Raw genomic sequence first — 17,674 nt, 5'->3', positions numbered from 1 at the left:
GAAAAATGGCTGAATCTCAGAACAGAAAGGCTTGCTACATTTTAAATTGTGTTACATGAATGCTTACAATTCCAGCTCCATAGTGTTCTTGAAAGAAACTATTTATAATCACAGTATAAAAAATAATAAGTCATCTGGCAGCCACTGGAGAAGGCTAAACAGAGTTGGAGCTCTGGAAGCTGCAAGAGCTTGATGGCTGTGGAAGAAGCCACTCACAAGGCTGACTTTGACCTGACTCAGAACCATCCCAGTGTGAAGAACTTGGGGACGTTACTCCAAAACAAACAGAGGTTAATTGTTCAACTTGTAGCTAATAATTAGGGCAAACAATAGACCAGCAGAAAGCTTAAAAGGAAAAGCTAGGGAATAAGATATCCAAAAGAGTTTGGGAAAACTCTGACATATTGCTGGGAGTTTCAAGACCATGGACCTGCAGATAACAGTGCACATACTTAGGAAAGCCCTAACAAGCCTCTCTCACCTTGGGCTAACCTTCAGGCTCTATGCAAGCACAAAATGAACACAAGGACAGAGTTGTAAACTGCCTGGCTGAGTGGTTAAATGTGTGCCCCAGCACACATAGAGGCCCTTGGCAAAGACTGGAGACTTTAGTGCCAGGTGTTAAAGGGAATCTGTGTCAGATCATTAGACAGAGACATCATTAGGCATAACAAACACAGACTTCATAGAAGTAGTTCAAAAAAAGTCAACAAATAAACAACCTTAGCAACAACAACAACAAATACTGGAGAGAGAAGGAAGAAGCTGGTCTCTAGAGTCGCCACGTTTTATTATTCTAAATGTCTCATTTTTCAACAACAAAAAAAATAGCTATGCAAATAGAAAAGAAAGTGTTTTTTATACACAGAGAAATTAATTAAAAACAGACCAAAGACCAAAATGTAGGGCTAAAACTATTCCACTCTTAAAACTTCAGTATAAATCTCCGTGACCTTGGATTAGACAATGGATACCCGAAGCTCAAGTTATGACAGGGAAGAACTGGTAAATGGGATTTCATCCAGGCCAACAGCTTTTGTAATTGAAGGTACAGCATCAAAAAAGAGCAAAGACAAACTACAGAATAAGACAACTTATTTGTGAATCATCTATCAGACGATGATTTAGTATCCAAGAAATAATAAAGAAATCTTACAACTCAACGATAAGAAGACTAATCAATGAGCACAGTCCCATACTAGAAATTTCTCCAAATAAGATATATGAATGGCCAATAAGCACATGAAAAGATGCTCTGATGCTAAACATCACTAGTCATTAGGGAATACAAATCAAACCACAATGAGGTATCACTTCAGAGCCACTAAGATGTCTATAATCAAAATCAGAAGGACAATAATAAATGTTGAATGTAGAGTAATCCTAATCCTTGTATATTCCTAGTGGAAATGTAAATGTTGCAGCCATTTTGGAAAACTCTTTGGCAATTAACAGAGAAGCATACACAGTTTCCATTTGACCCAGCAATTCTACTCTGAGGTGGACAGCCAAGAGAACTGAAAACATATATCCAGTGCAAACACTAGTACACAAATGTTCATTGCATGGTGTCCATAAACAATAATGAAATACTTATTCATGCTACATGGATAAACTTTGAAAATATTATGCTAAGTGTAAGTAACCAGACACAAAAGGCCACCTATTGTATGACTTCATTTATATAAAGTGTCCAGAATACGCAAAAGGAAAAAAAATAAAAAGACTAATGGTCGGTTGCTGGGGTAGGGGGAAGGAAAGAATGGGTAGTAATGGCTAATGTGAGTTTAATGTATCTTTTCAGGGTGATGAAAATATTATGGAATCAGAAGTAGTAGTGATGATTTCACAACTTTACATATGTATTTTTAAAAACTGAATTGTATACTTTAAAAGAATTTTAGAATATGTAAATTATATCTCATTTTAAAAAAAGTAGAAGGCCGTATTTGGCCCATGGTCCAGAGTTTCCCAACATGCAAAAGAAAAGGATTTGTGCCACCTTTATTTATCCAACGTCTAAGGGGGTTCTGGGTCAGTCTTACGTAGTACAACATCGGTAATATCTGAATTAATGCATGAGTGAATGAGTAAGCACAAGACATGTACTTTCAACTGTTAAACAATCTGTAACTGCTGTTACTAGATAACACACATCTTTACTGAAGAATAGTTCCCATTATATTCACTCTGTCTTCATTCTAATCCTCATCAATGCCTTATACACTTATCTTGTAAGTGATCACTAAATTGTTAATAGTTTTTAATTAAGTCTTGCAATGTAGGGCACTTGATATGTCTCAGCTGTAAAAAGATTTTACCTTTTTTAGTAGGAATCATTTCATGCTCAAAAGAAATGTCAAAAATTGATGTGATTGTGGAATAGTAAATACCCCTTGTATCTTTATCAGAAATAATAGTGCTATTTTTGGAGTGACTGAAGTTGTTTTGCTCACTGAGCTGTCACTGATTGGACATCTTTTACTCCGCAATGTATTAGGTGCGGTGGAGGATGAGAAAGCATAAAACTTGAAGGCATTTGTCTCTTTCATTCTGTCATCTCTCTCAGGTTTTGAGCTTGTTAGAAACCTAGAATGTTAGAAACTATTCAAAGTTTATTAGGTTAATCTACATGGAAATGCAGGTGTGTTTTTGATGAAGAAAGTAGGGCAGTTGCACTAGATGATCATACAGCTTACTTTCAGCTTCAGAATGCCTTCACTTCCATGTTTCAATGCTCATCTTCCTCAAAACAGATGTTACTTATTACTCTCAAACTTTTTAAAGCTCATGTGTCCTTATTGATTTTTTTTTTATCTTTTCAGTGTTCCAAAATTCATTGTTTGTGCTCCATACCCTGTGTTCCCTGCAATACCTGCCCTCCTTAATACCTACCACCAGGCCCACCCAACCTCCCACCCCTCTCCCCTCTAAAACCCTCTGTTTCTCAGAGTCCACAGTCTTTCATGGTTCATCTCCCCCTTTGATTTCCCCAAATTCACTTTTCCTTTCCTTCTCCCAATGTCCTCCATGTTATTCCTTATTGTTCTACAAATAAGTGAAACCATATGATAATTGACTCTCTGCTTGACTTATTTCACTCAGCATAATCTCTTCCAGTCCCGTCCATGTTGATAGAAAAGTTGGGTATTCACCCTTTCTGATGGAGGCATAATACTCCATTGTATATATGGATCATAACTTCTATCCATTTGTCTGTTGAAGGGCATCTTGGTTCCTTCCACAGTTTGGCAACTGTGGCCATTGCTGCTATGAACATTGGGGTACAGATGGCCCTTCTTTTCACTACATCTGTATCTTTGGGGTAAATACCTAGTAGTGCAATTGCAGGGTCATAGGGAAGCTCCACTTAATTTCTTAAGGAATCTCCACACTGTTTTCCAAAGTGGCTGCACCAACTTGCATTCCCACCAACATTATAAGAGGGTTCCCCTTTCTCCACATCCTCTCCAATATATGTTGTTTCCTGTCTTGTTAATTTTGGCCTTTCTAACTGGTGTAAGGTGGTATCTCAATGTGGTTTTGATTTGAATTTCCCTAATGGCTAATGCATTATTGTTCTTTTCTTGAAAGTAAGTATTAAAGTCAGGAGATGGAAAAAAAAAAAAAAGTTAGAGCCCAAGAGTCCCTTAAGGAAATCAGTGGCAGAACCTGATACAAACCCCCTTTCTCACAGCTTCCTTTTCTAATCACTAGACCACAGATAATTTTTCACATAGTGTAAAGGATCACTTCATGAGTGAAATGAAGCCACCCCCAAAGAGGACTCCATTATTAATTTAATAGGATCCCACCAAAGAATCTAACAATGGATAATTGGAATCCAGTACAAGTAAAGTACTTGATGCTGCCCATCTCCTAGATTGCTCTACAGGTGCTGTTTTATCCATCCAAAGCTGGGTGATTCCTGCTAAGGAAGACTATTTTAACAAGACCCCATTCCACAAGTGAGATGCCAGCTCAGATTTAGAACAATAAATCCTATACTTCCTGTAGTTTAGTTCAACAGGAATTTATTATGATTCTGTCAAGGGCCCTGCACTTGAAAGGTGCTATGTGCAATGCAAGAGATGTGCAGGGTATCACCTCTACCTTCTGAGGGATCAAGTAGTCACTATGAGCCTGGCTTATGCCAGCAGAAGCTGCCGTTAGCCAAGGATGGTGAGAGCTGACCATCTTGAATATTACCTACCTTTAAGGGAAAACAAAGTCAATCCTTTTAGAAGCTTGCATGTTTCTTAATTCAAGGCATCCATAATTGGAATGGGGAAATGGGGAACACACTCCAATTACTAGATCTATATTCAGAGATCAAGAACTTAGAAATGGGAGAATTTTGAAATCACATAAACGTAAAAAATGTAAGGCTCTGAATTCACTTGGATATCTACTTTCAAATCTTGGGACCAGAGTACAATTACAAGCATTTAGGTTTGAATTATTAGTACATAATTTTAAAATTCCTGTAAAATTTATTATAATGAGGGCAAGACTTTTAGCTTCGTGGTTTCACCTAGGTATATGTTCTTCAAGAAGCAAGCTCAGAGAAATATTTCTGCACTCATTCATATTTATGTCAATATACATCTATTAAGCACAAAGTATGAACCAGGGACACAAAATAACTTTAGATCCCAGAAAGGCTGCCATTGGTTGCATACATGCAGGTTTATTTATGTCTTAACTTTTTATCCAGGCCAGCTTTGTAAGAACATGTCCGCTTTATGTAAATGGGTTAACTGATCATTCTGTAGCACATTTTAAGACCTTCACTGTCAGATTTTTCAAATAACCAGTATATTGTAAGTACCCAGGAATAGGTGGGTTGTTTGTGTTGTATATAGTAATACTTGTTCTTGTTACACCTGACTCCTGCGTAACATCAGCTGCCTTCCCTTTGGTCAAAATAAAATTTACTAAAATGGAGGCCAGGTAAGGTCTGCCTTAAATGATCATTTTCCTGCAGCTCTCATCTTCTGTTTTTATTTCGTGAAGAACCAGAAAGGTCTGCCTCCGTCCTTGTCTCTTCCTCACTGTCAGCCTCAAAGCAAGAATGTTTGCAACAAGATACTCTTTATTCCATAAAGCAGCAGCTTCCAATTAGCCCCTAATAAGAGCCTCCGACTGATGAAACTGGGGTGGGAATCGGAGCCAGGATCCCAATTTATCACCATGTAAGTGAATGGCAGGGATTCCATTATCCAATCAATCTTGCCTCTCAGTTCTGCAAAGGTCAGGCTGTGCTATCCTGGGTTATAAACATCACGTGTGGCTCTGTGTTTCACTTTAACTGTGTCCCCGACACATCGGTTTCTTATGGGAGGACTCACACTGAGAGTTCATATTTTAAAAAGCCATTTTTTGCTGTGCCTGGCCTTGGGTTTTAACAGGGAAAACTGTGAGAGCCCAATGCAGTCTGAGAACTACTGCTTTACACAGTTATGTACAGAAGAAAAAGATGGCTCTGTGTATGTGTATAACACATAACCTCTGTGCAAAAAGTCTCTTTAGGGCATTTTATAATTATTTCTCTGGCTCCAACCTATAGGGAATTAATAATTGTCTCTTTTTTTGTTGGATGAAAAGATACAAGGATCTTCTCCTCTCCTCTGCCTGTTACAATCGGATCATTTAGAAATTAGCCAAGTTGGGAATGGAGTTTTCAGTCAGCATTTCTTATGTTGTTCCTTCTGGTTTAAATTGGTTTTACTGAACTGAAAAATGGCCATCCTTTTCTTTTTTTTTATTAAAATTTTTGATGGCCCCTTTTGTTCTCTCTGACTTCCTGATTGACTTTGAAATAGGGCTATGTGAGAACTCCCCATGCATTTCAGAGTAGGTAGGGTTTACTTGTGGTAATGATTAAAAGACTACAGCCTGATGAGCCTAGAGCCCTCAGTGCATGTGCAACACCAATTATGAGGCTTTCCTTTAATTCGTGGTGCTAGAAGCCAGTTTTGTGCTTGTCTACTGTGAGTACTGGTAAGTTCTGAGCAAACCTTCCAAAGACCAGATTGCTTTTCAGGTCATATACGGCATCAGATTTATCCCAACTAAGCCAACTTAAGACAAAATAAGATGGTAAATATGTCATGAAAAGTTTTCTGGGCAAATACCCAAGAGTTTCTGCTGTTCTGCTCATTAGCAGTACTCCCTGGAATTTAGTGCTCTTGGGAAACTGATGCCTTGTCTTTTTCTTCACAATTCTCTTAGTGAAAAAGAAAAATCTTTCATGTGTTCCTACGTTCTAGAATACACTAATCTTAAATGATTTGAAAAAGTAGCACTGATGTTTGGGTTGTCTCTTTCATTTTCACTTCCAAATCCCGGTGTCTCTTCTTCCTCATTCTGTTGGAAGCTTTGTGGAAATAGCAAGTTAAGAAGATCATTATTCCCAAACTGTAGCCTCCTACTGGGACTGCTGCCATTTTTGCTTTGCTCAGAGCTCTCCTGCGCTTTCATCTCCCTCCCATTTGAGGTGACTAATGTTCCCCAAACTTTACTTGGAATTTTTCTCTTGATATAAATCTCAGATTTTACTGGCTCCTATTGTCTACAAATAAAATTTTATCTAATCACATTTTTCCATTTACTTACTTATGTAACTGCAGCTAGCTGCAGTCTCCAGGCTTGATCTTGTATGTACTGGGGCCCTTGAGTACAGCTTGAGAATTATATTTACATTTTGGGTTGTTTGCCTGATTAGCAAATCTCTCATCTGAAGTAGTTCCTATTAGATTATCCTAACTAGGACTCTTTGTGCATTTGTATTGGAGGGTCTGGCCACACAAGTGTAGGATTTCTCTGCCTAAGGGGTGTGCAACTTAGATTAAACCTCTTCTTTATACAATTACATTTTTATCATCCAAGTTCTATTGATTTCCTAGGCATGTTTTCACAGGCTCCTTGCATTTAGTAAGTGAAGAAACAGTTGTATGTACCTAGAGTGTAGGGATAGTGTGATGGTCTCAACTACTGAGAACAAGTGGGAGCTAGCTGTATAGGATTCTGTCCCATCAAAGGCTAATAAGGAAAGTGAAGAATTTCCCCCAAGCTTTCACTTCTGTTTGACACTTAGATAATGAGTTGCAAGCTTCAGGCCACACCCTTATCTTTTTTGATAAACCCTAAATAGCACCAAATACCTTTCTGATCTACATACTCTTAGGACATCTGTTTCTAAGAACTGAGATCTGTTCATCCCTGCTTTATGCCTCTAACTTGTAAAACTTTTTTTACCTGCCAAAAGGCAGGAGTTTCCATTTCAGACTCTTGTCTTCAGAGAAAGAAAGCTTTCTTTTCTCCCCTGATTTCTGGTGGTCGTAGTCTGTGACCCAGATAAGTGACAAACTTACTCACTCACTTTCTCTGTCTCTCTCTCCATCTGTCTATCCATCCATCTATTTATCTACCTAATCTTTGCACCAGACTCCTAGCATCCCATATATGGGAAGGGCAGACATCTTTTTTTCTCGAGTCAGGTTTCCATGGTGCAATCTAACCCTTTGAGACACATAATTCTTTTTAAAATTCTTAATACATTTCTATTGTGGTAAAAATGCTTAACATGAGATCTACCCTCTTAATAAATTTTTAAGTGTATAATACACTTAAAATGTGTTCTCCATAAGCACAGTGTTATAGGCAGATCTCTAGAATTTATTCATCTGGCATAACTGAAATTTTATACCATTATTTAACATTTTCCCATTTCCCTCTCCCTCAGCCCCGACAACCACCATTCTATTCTTTGCTTCAGTGAGTTACACTTTTTGAAATACCTCATATAAGTGGAATTTTATAGTATTTGTCCTTCTGTAATTAGCTTATTTCACGTAACATCCTCAAGGTTCATTCATAACCTCTTATCTGAAAGGCTGTTAGTTCACTTCTTCCAAAGTTTTCTGGAAGTATCCATGATATTAACATGGGTATTTTCTCCCCCGCTTCAGTGTGACTGATAACTTCAATCTGTTCTATGAAAATCTGATGGACCACCATGACTGTAGTCCCTGGCATGCTATGATTAATCTACAGAATCCCATCTGAATTTTTTTATCATAGCACAGCATGGCAGTAGGTGGTGTCTCCCAGGGTGTTGGAAAAGTCAGTCCAACTGTGGAGTGAGTTTCCCCTCTCATTCTATCTTTTATGGTTGTCCACATAGTGCTGAGGTACAGAGTATGGGCCTTATAGTTCAACTTGCCCCAACTGGTCTAGGTCAGTGTGTTCCCTCAATTCTATACCACATATCAGGCACAGAGGGAGTCCAATCAGTGCCCGTGTGTATATGTGTGTGTGTGTTCTTTACTGTAGAATATCATGCCCTGCATAGAATCTCTGCAATCATCATTTTTGTTGATTGTCCATTACCATGCAGTTCATTTTAAGACTGTGGTTTCATAGTCACTTAAATCACACACAGAAAGAAATGTAAGTCTGCTACCAGGGAAATACAGTATAATGGATTAAAAAACAACAACAACAATACAACTGAGACATTGTTATTTGTTTGCCATTACAAATAATCTAAACTCCATTAGCACAGATAACTGAGCTTTACATGGTGTTTTACATGAAGACTTAGTGGCTCCCCACTATAAAGTACCTTCTGTAAAGTTGAGGCTATGTGTAATATCCTTGAAGGAGGCAAGAAACATGGGGAAGGGGAAGAAGCATATGCAAGGCTTGGGTCCCAACTTATTCAGTCTTTGTACCCATACCAATCTCCCCCTCCACCCCTACTGTGGGGAAGAACATAGGACTGCGTGAATGACAGAGCTGGCTTAGCTGTGAGAGGTTATTCATCTTGATTCTGAGGACACTGTGCTTTAAAGATCATCAGTGGTATTCAGGATGAAGGTAAGGAGTTGAGTGCTTTAGCCCATTAAAAAAATGAAAGGGGAAAAAATCTGGAGTTACGACCTTCTCAATAAGAAATATTCTTCCACGTCCACTTTAGAAAAAAGCTATTCTGTACAACATATCTTCTGTCAAAATAGAAACAGTAATATGATTTCAAGGCATAGCCCATTGTTAGTCCATTTTTTCCTCTTTTTTATATGTAAAGGCAGTAGTTCCCTGCATTTTTGTTATAAGGATCTTGCATCGTTAGCCAGCCTGGATTGAGAAACTTTCTCATGAGCAATTTCAAATTCAGCAATGCTTTCAAGTTAAATTAAAACTTCATTAATCACAGTATTGCCTACATTCATTCGACGAGCAGTGGTGACAATATGTCTGAGATTATATTATTCTTTGAGACTACAGGCAAGGTTTGGTTTGGGAATGGATTTATGGGTCCCTCAGTACAATACTACACTTATCAGAGTCTGTATATGCAGCTCGAAAGCTACTGTCCTGTTAAAAGATGAGGAATGTAGACCCCTCCATTACTTTTCTAATAAACTTCCCATTGGCTTTAAAGTTCAACAACTTGTCTCCAGATTTTGCAAATAAGACTCATGAAGCATTATGAGGTTTGTTTTGAGATTTTTTAGTGTGAAAACTGAAGAAAAAACCTATAATGCATATTTAAAACCACTGGCGAATCTCACAGACCAGGCAGGTGATTTCCTGAGCAAGGCATGCTCAGGAAATCTTTTCATTTGCTGTGTAGCTAGAGAAGCCAGGGTGAGAAAAACGTCTTGGAAGAGGAAGACAGCCAGGGCCTTAGACTTGAACATTGAGGCTAGAATGGACAGTTGCCTGCCTCACAAGTATAGATTGCTTTATTCCAGATTTCCAGAAAATACCTGAGTTCAGATGCCTCCCTGTTGAGTAACACATTGCACAAATGATGGGCACAATGGTTTTCCCACAGATACCAATTTAAAAACTGTTGTGGATTTTTTTTTTAACCCCCCATTCACACAAGGAATTGCAACCATCTAAAGGACTCGGGCCTGCTCTTGCTTTGAACATGGAAGTAGGTTTTCTGAGATACCTCCTAGTTTTTTTGAAATTCTTAAAAGATGCCATACCTGAAGCCTTGGGATGAATTGCTTGTGTAGTTGTTTAAATAATGTGTGTGTATGCGCGCGCACACACACACACACACATATAATGTATACAATATGTGTATATATTAATAGACATTATCTACTCTGTAGACATCTATGAAAATTCTGTTCTTGTTCTTATTCTTCCCTTTTTAGGAATCGATAAATATTAGCCTTATCTTCCTCATTAAAAAGATATTCTCTGAGCATGACAATGTGCGTAAACAAGCTAAACAGGCAAAACCCATGCACTGTTTGCATCAGCAGAGTGGGATTCAGAATTCTTCTCCATTTGAGCACGAGTTTAGTCATTCTGTCATGAATCTGTCATGAATGACTGACTAGGCATCTTCAAATTATCTTTATTTTCACCTAGAAATAGGGATTCTTATAACCTTGTGTAACTCAAATGATCCTGATGATTAAGACCTGAAGCATGACATGTCCTATACAAGCTCTAAAGTTCTACACAGCATCATATGGAGTCATTGATAACCAGGGGCCAGTGATGGGCACATGGTAAAGCAGTGGGTACAGTTGCGGGAGGACTGAAATTTAGCACCACATGTATTGTATTTATACAGACTGGTGTAAATGCATGATTAACACAAATGGAAGAAAAGTTTACTTGCCTAAATGTGATCCTTTCCAGACAAATAGACATTCATACTGGAATAGTGCATAATTTAGCACTGACTGAATGAGAAAAGGGGCAAAATTTGGTTGAGGGAGGATTTAGTATAGAGGACCCTTCTGAAGGGGAAGTGTGAACCCTGGAGGAGGAAAGAGAGGAAACAGACAACTAGAGAAGGGCTGGGTGGCGGGGGGTGGGGGCGGTGATGGTGAAGGGGTGGTCTTTGAATTAAGACATGAGAGTCCTAGACCTGAGGTAAATTTGTACATCTTATGTTAAAAGCTTAAAACATTTGGGGGAGAATGGAACCCATAGTGCTTTATTGATCTCACCACTCCCAAAAGACCATTTCCTCTCACCTTCCAATGGTATAGGCCCTGGCTCAGATTTGCAGGAATTTCTCGTCCTAGATGGGCTTTTGTCAAGCTCTACCAAGTAACCGCAGTACACAGCATGGAAGTCTTCAGCCTGAAGATTTCTGCATGGGTGTTGACTGCAGATTCACTGGAGAAAAGGGCCTTAGTATAGAAAACTGGAAGTTATGAGTTTTCCTTTATTTTTGTTTTTATTGTGGTTACTGTTTGTTTGCTTTATTTGATCCCTTGAACCCTAGGACTCTGATATGCAGTGGTAACATCTGCTGAGCTCTAGAGAGACCTTGCTTCCAAGTTTATGCCAGGGAAGTCTGCTATAGTTGGAGATGAGTATCAGGAAATAGTACTTAATTAAAATGATCAATTACAACGAGCAGAGGCTTATTTAATAAATATTAAAAGACCGACTCAATGAATGCGTTTATGATATGACTCTGGAACTAGCAAAATTATGAAAACACAATTCCCCACTGAAGAAGTAATAAATAGAACTCATTACTAAGAGAAGGAAATGTTGCCTCTCTCAGAGGATTTAGATTTTTCAGTAGCATTTTTAGCATCTATGGCCCTATTAGACCCTGTTATTTTCTTTCTAATTTGTGCCATTTACGAATGATTTTCATTTAACTTTCCCATGGCTCATTTCTCTCCTTCAGAACATTTCCATATGATTCCTTGATAAAGTCCTTGCTTTAACACATTTCCATTATAAAACTGTAATAAGCACCAACTAAATAGCAATATGAAATAGCCAGAACATAAAGGACTGACAGGAGAAGAAATTGGCCAGCTGGGTAGTTAATTTTTATTCTTGAATGCCTGCTGCACTTTTTGCCTCTTGTGGGTGTTTTCAATCCTCTCAATAAGATTCCATGTCTAATGGACAAGGACTCTAAGGAGACTGTTCTCACAATTCTTAAGGAAAAGCCTTTCTCTCCTATAACAAAATCATTGAGCAGCACCTTTTGATGGCGTACTGATTGCTATTCTTCATCCAACCCCATGGTGGAAAGAAAAGGTTTTTGGTTTTGCTCCCTCTTACTGTCCTTTGGGCTTTGTAAAATACCCCTTACACGTTCTGTTTGGGATCTGTGTTCTCTAGAGGATTGTGTGAAGGTCATTTAGTAACCAGGACCCTTTTCAATTCAACCAATACTTATTGAAGCCCCTCCATCCCCCATGTCTTGTGAAATACAGACATAATGGAAACTAGGTTTCTGCCTGCCTAAGACTCGAGAGTCTTTTTAAGTGGTCGCCTAAGCAAATGCTGCTTATCTGGGTCTGACTTTGGTTAGGACTTAGGTGTGAAAAGTACAAACTGTGCTTATTTTCTCAGTTTTATTTAAATTAAAAAAGTAGACTTATTATATAAAGTAAAAAGTAGACATTAAGACCAAGGTGAGAAAAAGAGCTAAAGTAGTGTGAGAAATAGGAAAGACCCAAGAGTTAAATGTGTCTGTTCCCCCAGCAACACACAATGAGGTTCTAGCAACCAGCACTGTTCCAGCCCCGATACATGTGCATCCTGTTGTTATAATCTGACTACAAGTCTGCTTTAAACGGAGACTGTAGTACCAAAACCTGTCAACTAGGGGTCATGGGAAAAGCCTTGTGGAAGTGCTGGGGTTTACTTGGACTTTGAAGGAAGGGTATGGATTTATCATCTAGAAGTAACAATATGAGCAATATTAAAATAACATACATGTGTGGGGAAAAAAAATCAAGTAAATCCATGTGAATTTTTTTTAAGAGGGTTTTTTTTTTTTTTTAACACCCATTAGTTAAAAGGGTGAGTCTACATCTTCCTACATAGATAGGCTCCCTATCTTCCAGCAACTTTTCACTGAGGTTAGCTACTCTGCTTAGGTATAAGTTGCATAGCATAAAGAGTAAAAATAGTAAATCAAATATACAACCAGACATTCAAATGTGTGTATCAGAGTAACATGCAACTACACAGGTTTTCATTTTTCTGTCTGTCTTTGGGCTTTATGTAGGAGGTAGGGTGGACATGTAAGCTCTGTTTAGTATGCTTAACATCAGAAAAATAGGTCCCTCTCAGGATACTCCATCCATCTGCCTTCAAATTTATGCATGAGGCATGGGAAAATACTTTTTTAATGAATATTCCCATCTACCCCTTGTCTGTACCAAGTGCTTTGGCAGACTTTCATGTATCTCATATGAAAGCCAAAGAGCTTTATTTAAATTGTCTGATACACATTGAAAAGTTTATAGAACGAGCCCACAAATTCAGTTCAGTGCTCATTTTTGTGGTAGAGTGGAGTTGGGTAAACCCGCAGCTGTCATCAGCTCACTTTCCAGGTGTCTGTTTCACTGGGGTCATGTCTTTTCAATTTTGTAGAATTTTCTCTTACCTCTACCATGCTAGGAGTCAGGCAGACTTTTCTCCCTTACAAGTTATTACCTCCTTATTCTAATGTAGGTTCTGCCTCCAAACCTTTCATTCCATTCTTGGCAGCATTCACAGCATGAAATGTGCTTCTTTTATTACTTAATTCCTTACTCTCCTGCACCCATTTCTAGTTCTATTTTCCCATCTCCTTTCATTTTGCCCTCACATATTTTTCACTTTGTGGTTTTTCCTTTTCCTTGTGTGCTCTACGTGAGAGAGCCATATAGAACCACACAGTTAAAAATAGTTTCTGACATTATTTGTGATTCCTAAGATGTAGTGTCACAAATAACCTTTTCTCATTTGATTTCCATCTAACATGCTGACAGTGCTCCAATCTTGTTTTCTGATTATCCCATTACATAGTGCTTTCCCTCGCATTTAGTGGAAACTCGCAAGTAATGGTTCTGTTTGGATAGCACTGCCTAGTCATCATTTACAATTTTTTGGAATTAGAAAGGCAGTGGGAGAAAAGAACTCGAGCATAAGTTCTTATTTAAAAGGAAAATCATTAATTAACTATTTTGGTAATAGTTTGAATCAGTCTTCATCAGTAGGCTATACTAGAGTCATCTTTGTGATCTAGAGTAACATGCAATGAAACATTTTCTTACTGAGGGAGAGGGCTGTGCTCTATATTAAGTGCATTTTAAATTCAGTTTTTAAAAGGGAGGCAAACTCAATTGAGTACCCAATGGAATACAATTCCAGGTGAAAAAAATCATCCCCAACAAGTGCATAGGAAGTAACCTAAGAATTCATTTACTGCAATCATTGGTTTTACCATAAAATTGTAAATATTAACAGTCAGTAATCAATCATGCCCCGCTTCTAACAGTCTAGCAGTGTTTGTCTTTTGTGTGTGTGTGTGTGTGTGTGTGTGTGTGTGTGTGTGTGTGTGTTATAGCTGTGCTCTGAAAACATCTTACAAATAGCTAAATTCATACGAAGCCACAATACCCAGGAGGCTAAATGATTGCCTGTTAGCATTGATCATTTGGGGGCATAGAAAGAAATTTCTGGTGCAAATAATACCACTTTTCTTATGCATTCTAAGGACCTCTTATATTCAAGAGTAAATTTTCTTTACATATATTTATTTCAATTGACATCTCAAAGTACATCTGAGAATACAGTATGCCATATAATTGAGAGCTGGACCATCTAATAGATGGCTGTGTGAGGCCTTTGAGGAAATGAAACAGTAATAGAATTCCTCTTCTCAGTGGTAGGAAATGACTGTCTTTTGTTCTCCTCCATGAAGGCATACCATCATGTCTTAGTTGATTTCCCCTGTATGTTTCTTTAGGCAAGTCAGTAATTTCAGAGAAGACAAATACATCTTGCTTTTTGGGAGTGTAATTTGGCTGTTTTAGCCAGAGTAGAGTTCTTGGGCTATGTTCAGCAGCATTTCTAAAAGATAGGCTCTTTTTATATAACTTGGATAGTTCCATATAATTTTTTTCTTTTCATTTCCTCCTCTTGACAGGTGCATGAGGCAGTCCCTTGCTACAGTGAATGCAATCAGTATTCGTGGGTGGTAGAACACTGGTCTCCATGCAAAATCCACAATGAACTGAGGTCTCTACGCTGTGGAGGAGGAACGCAATCTAGGAAAATCAGGTGTGTGGAAATGGAGACATTTGGGAAATGGGGCAGTGGAACTTACACATTTTTATAAAAAACCAGAGTGTTGTTTATCCAAGTGCACCCTGATTTTCATACTGCATACTCTGTCTTTTGCTAATCATTAAGCATCTTTTGAAGTATAAGTGCCCCGTGTACAGTGGGATATCCTCTGCAGTCGAGTCACAATCTCTGCCATTCCCCACAAATGACTTCAGTGGGAAAACTAACTGCATGGAGCAGGCTGGTATCCCTTCACTGATTCAAACTGACGCATAGCCATAACTGTTAACAAATCTGGAGATTGTGGCTGTGATATCATGTCTCTTTTTTGCTCTGTGGGTAGTGTAGTTGATGGACATTGTCTTAATTTTGAATGTCAGTATGTTGAAAGGTCAATTTAAACCCTCACAGCTGGTCTTGGAAACTGCAGTCTGAGAATACTTATGAACCTTAGTGATGACTTTTAATATAAAAGGAGTACACCTCTGACAGAGTTTAGTGAATTCTGGGTTATTTATGGAAGGATCTTGTTTAAAGTTTTTTGTTTTGCAAATATAGCAGTAATAAGCAAAAGAAACACTTGGCCCGAGTTTGTCTAAATGGCCTCTTTAAAAATGATTTGGAAAGAATGAATTTCTTTATCAATTAAGGTTACTGGTAATAAATGTTAGCCTGAATAAGTGAAAACTAAAATATTAATGATAAACAATGGTTAGTATGTAAAATCAAGAAGAAAATATAGTTTAGTCAACTATTCAATTGCATGAGCACAGTGTATCATTTTGTGGGATTTAGGAAGCTCCATTTCAAATGGACAGACAGTTCTCAAATCCTGTAACTCCCTGTTCAGTTAACTGTTAGATTGAAGTCGTTTAAGTCAGAGCCTACTTATATATGTTGGTTGTTATTCAATATCAGTGAATTTATTTTATTCAGTAATTTGGTACATACACATCATTTCCGAGACTTAGTCTCAGTGTTGTAAAATCACTGGTAGACATGTTGGAAGAAGTAGCTCTTGGTGAAACTAGCATCAACCCAAGCAGTTGGCTGACAGACAAACTGTCTTTCTGTCACTTTGTTCATTCCTCTTTCCTCTGAGGACTTCTGCGCTCATGCTGTCATAGACCTTTTTCTCTTCAAAGTCTATGTCTCCTGCGTCTTATTCTCATGGTTTTGGGAAATGACTAATCAACCTAGCTTATCAATTAACAAGAGGGCGAGCTGTGATAACTCCCACTCTCATCCTTGCCAGGACTTCTTAGCAGTACTCAGCAAAATCTCAGGAGAGAAAGGAAAGCTTTAAGAGAATAAATTGCTACCGACAGAATTATGGCAGGCTGACTGAGGAAAAACATACTTAAATAAGAAGGCCTTTAAGCCATACGTAGCTCAGACTTACAGAGCTTGATATAATACAAATAATACAGCTATTGAATATCACTCTGTTATGAGGTAAATTGTGTTCCCCCAAAATCTACGTATTATAGTCCTAGTCTTCAGTACCTCAAAATAAGACTATATTTGGAGATAGGCTCTTTGTAAAGAGGTAATTAATGTTAATGAGGTCTTTGGGATGGGCCCTAATCCAATCGATTAGTGTCCTTAAAAAAGAGATTAGGACACACAAAGAGGGAAGAGCATGTAAAGACACAGGAAGTGTAATCATCAAGACAGTATGGTACTGGCACAAAAACAGACACATGGATCATGGAACAGAACAGAGAGCCAAGAAAAGCAGGAAAGAATATCCAGTGGAAAATGGACAGTCTCTTTTTAATAAATGGTGCTGGGAAAATTGGACAGCAACATGTAGAAGAATGAAACTGGACAAGTTTCTTACATCATACACAAAGATAAACTCCAAATGGATGTAAGACCTAAATATGAGACAGGAATCCACCAAAATCCTAGAGGAGAACAGAGGTAGTAACCTCTTCGACCTCGGCTGCAGCACCTTCTTGCTAATATGTCTCTAAAGGCAAGGGAAACAAAAGCAAAAATGAACTGTTGGGACTTTAAGACAAAAAGCTTCTTCACAGCAAAGGAAACAGTCAACAAAAGTAAAAGGCAACCTACAAAATGGGAGAAGAGATATGCAAATGACCTGTCAGATAAAGGGTTGGTATCTGAGATCTATAAATAACTTATTGAACTCAACACCCAAAAAAACAAATAATCCAGTCAAGAAATGGGCAGAAGACATGAGCAGACATTTTTCCAAAGAAGACATCCAGATGGCCAACAGACACATAAAAAATTGTTCTACATCTCTCAGCATCCGGGAAATACAAATATGAACCACAATGATACCACCTCACTCCAGTCAGAATGGCTAAAATTAACAAGTCAGGAAACAACAAATGTTGGCAAGGATGCGGAGAGAGGGGAACCCTATTACTCTGCATGTGGGAATGCAAACTGGTATAGCCACTCTGAAAAACTGTGTGGAGGTTCCCCAAGAAGTTAAAAATAAAGCTACCCTATAATCCAGCAATTGCTCTACTAGATTGTTACCCCAAAGATACAAATGCAGTGATCCAAAGGGGCACCTGCTGTTCAATGTTCATTGAGGCCATGTCCATAGTAGCCAAACTGG

At 38.3% G+C, this 17,674-nt stretch overlaps 1 protein-coding gene across 3 annotated transcripts in view; it reads left to right on the top strand.

Moving 5' to 3' along the window:
• Positions 1–17,674, top strand: part of THSD7B (thrombospondin type 1 domain containing 7B) — an 855,837-nt gene that overhangs the window by 732,446 nt on the left and 105,717 nt on the right. For all 3 annotated transcript variants that reach the window (XM_032353821.1, XM_032353819.1, XM_032353820.1), the window contains one exon: positions 14,936–15,069. In XM_032353821.1, the coding sequence (XP_032209712.1) occupies positions 14,936–15,069 (134 nt within the window). The remainder of the gene's footprint in view (positions 1–14,935; positions 15,070–17,674) is intronic.

This window comes from Mustela erminea, chromosome 8 (assembly GCF_009829155.1).
Source record: "Mustela erminea isolate mMusErm1 chromosome 8, mMusErm1.Pri, whole genome shotgun sequence".
NCBI classification, from domain to species: domain Eukaryota; kingdom Metazoa; phylum Chordata; class Mammalia; order Carnivora; family Mustelidae; genus Mustela; species Mustela erminea.
This window is presented reverse-complemented; position numbering and strand designations above follow the sequence as displayed.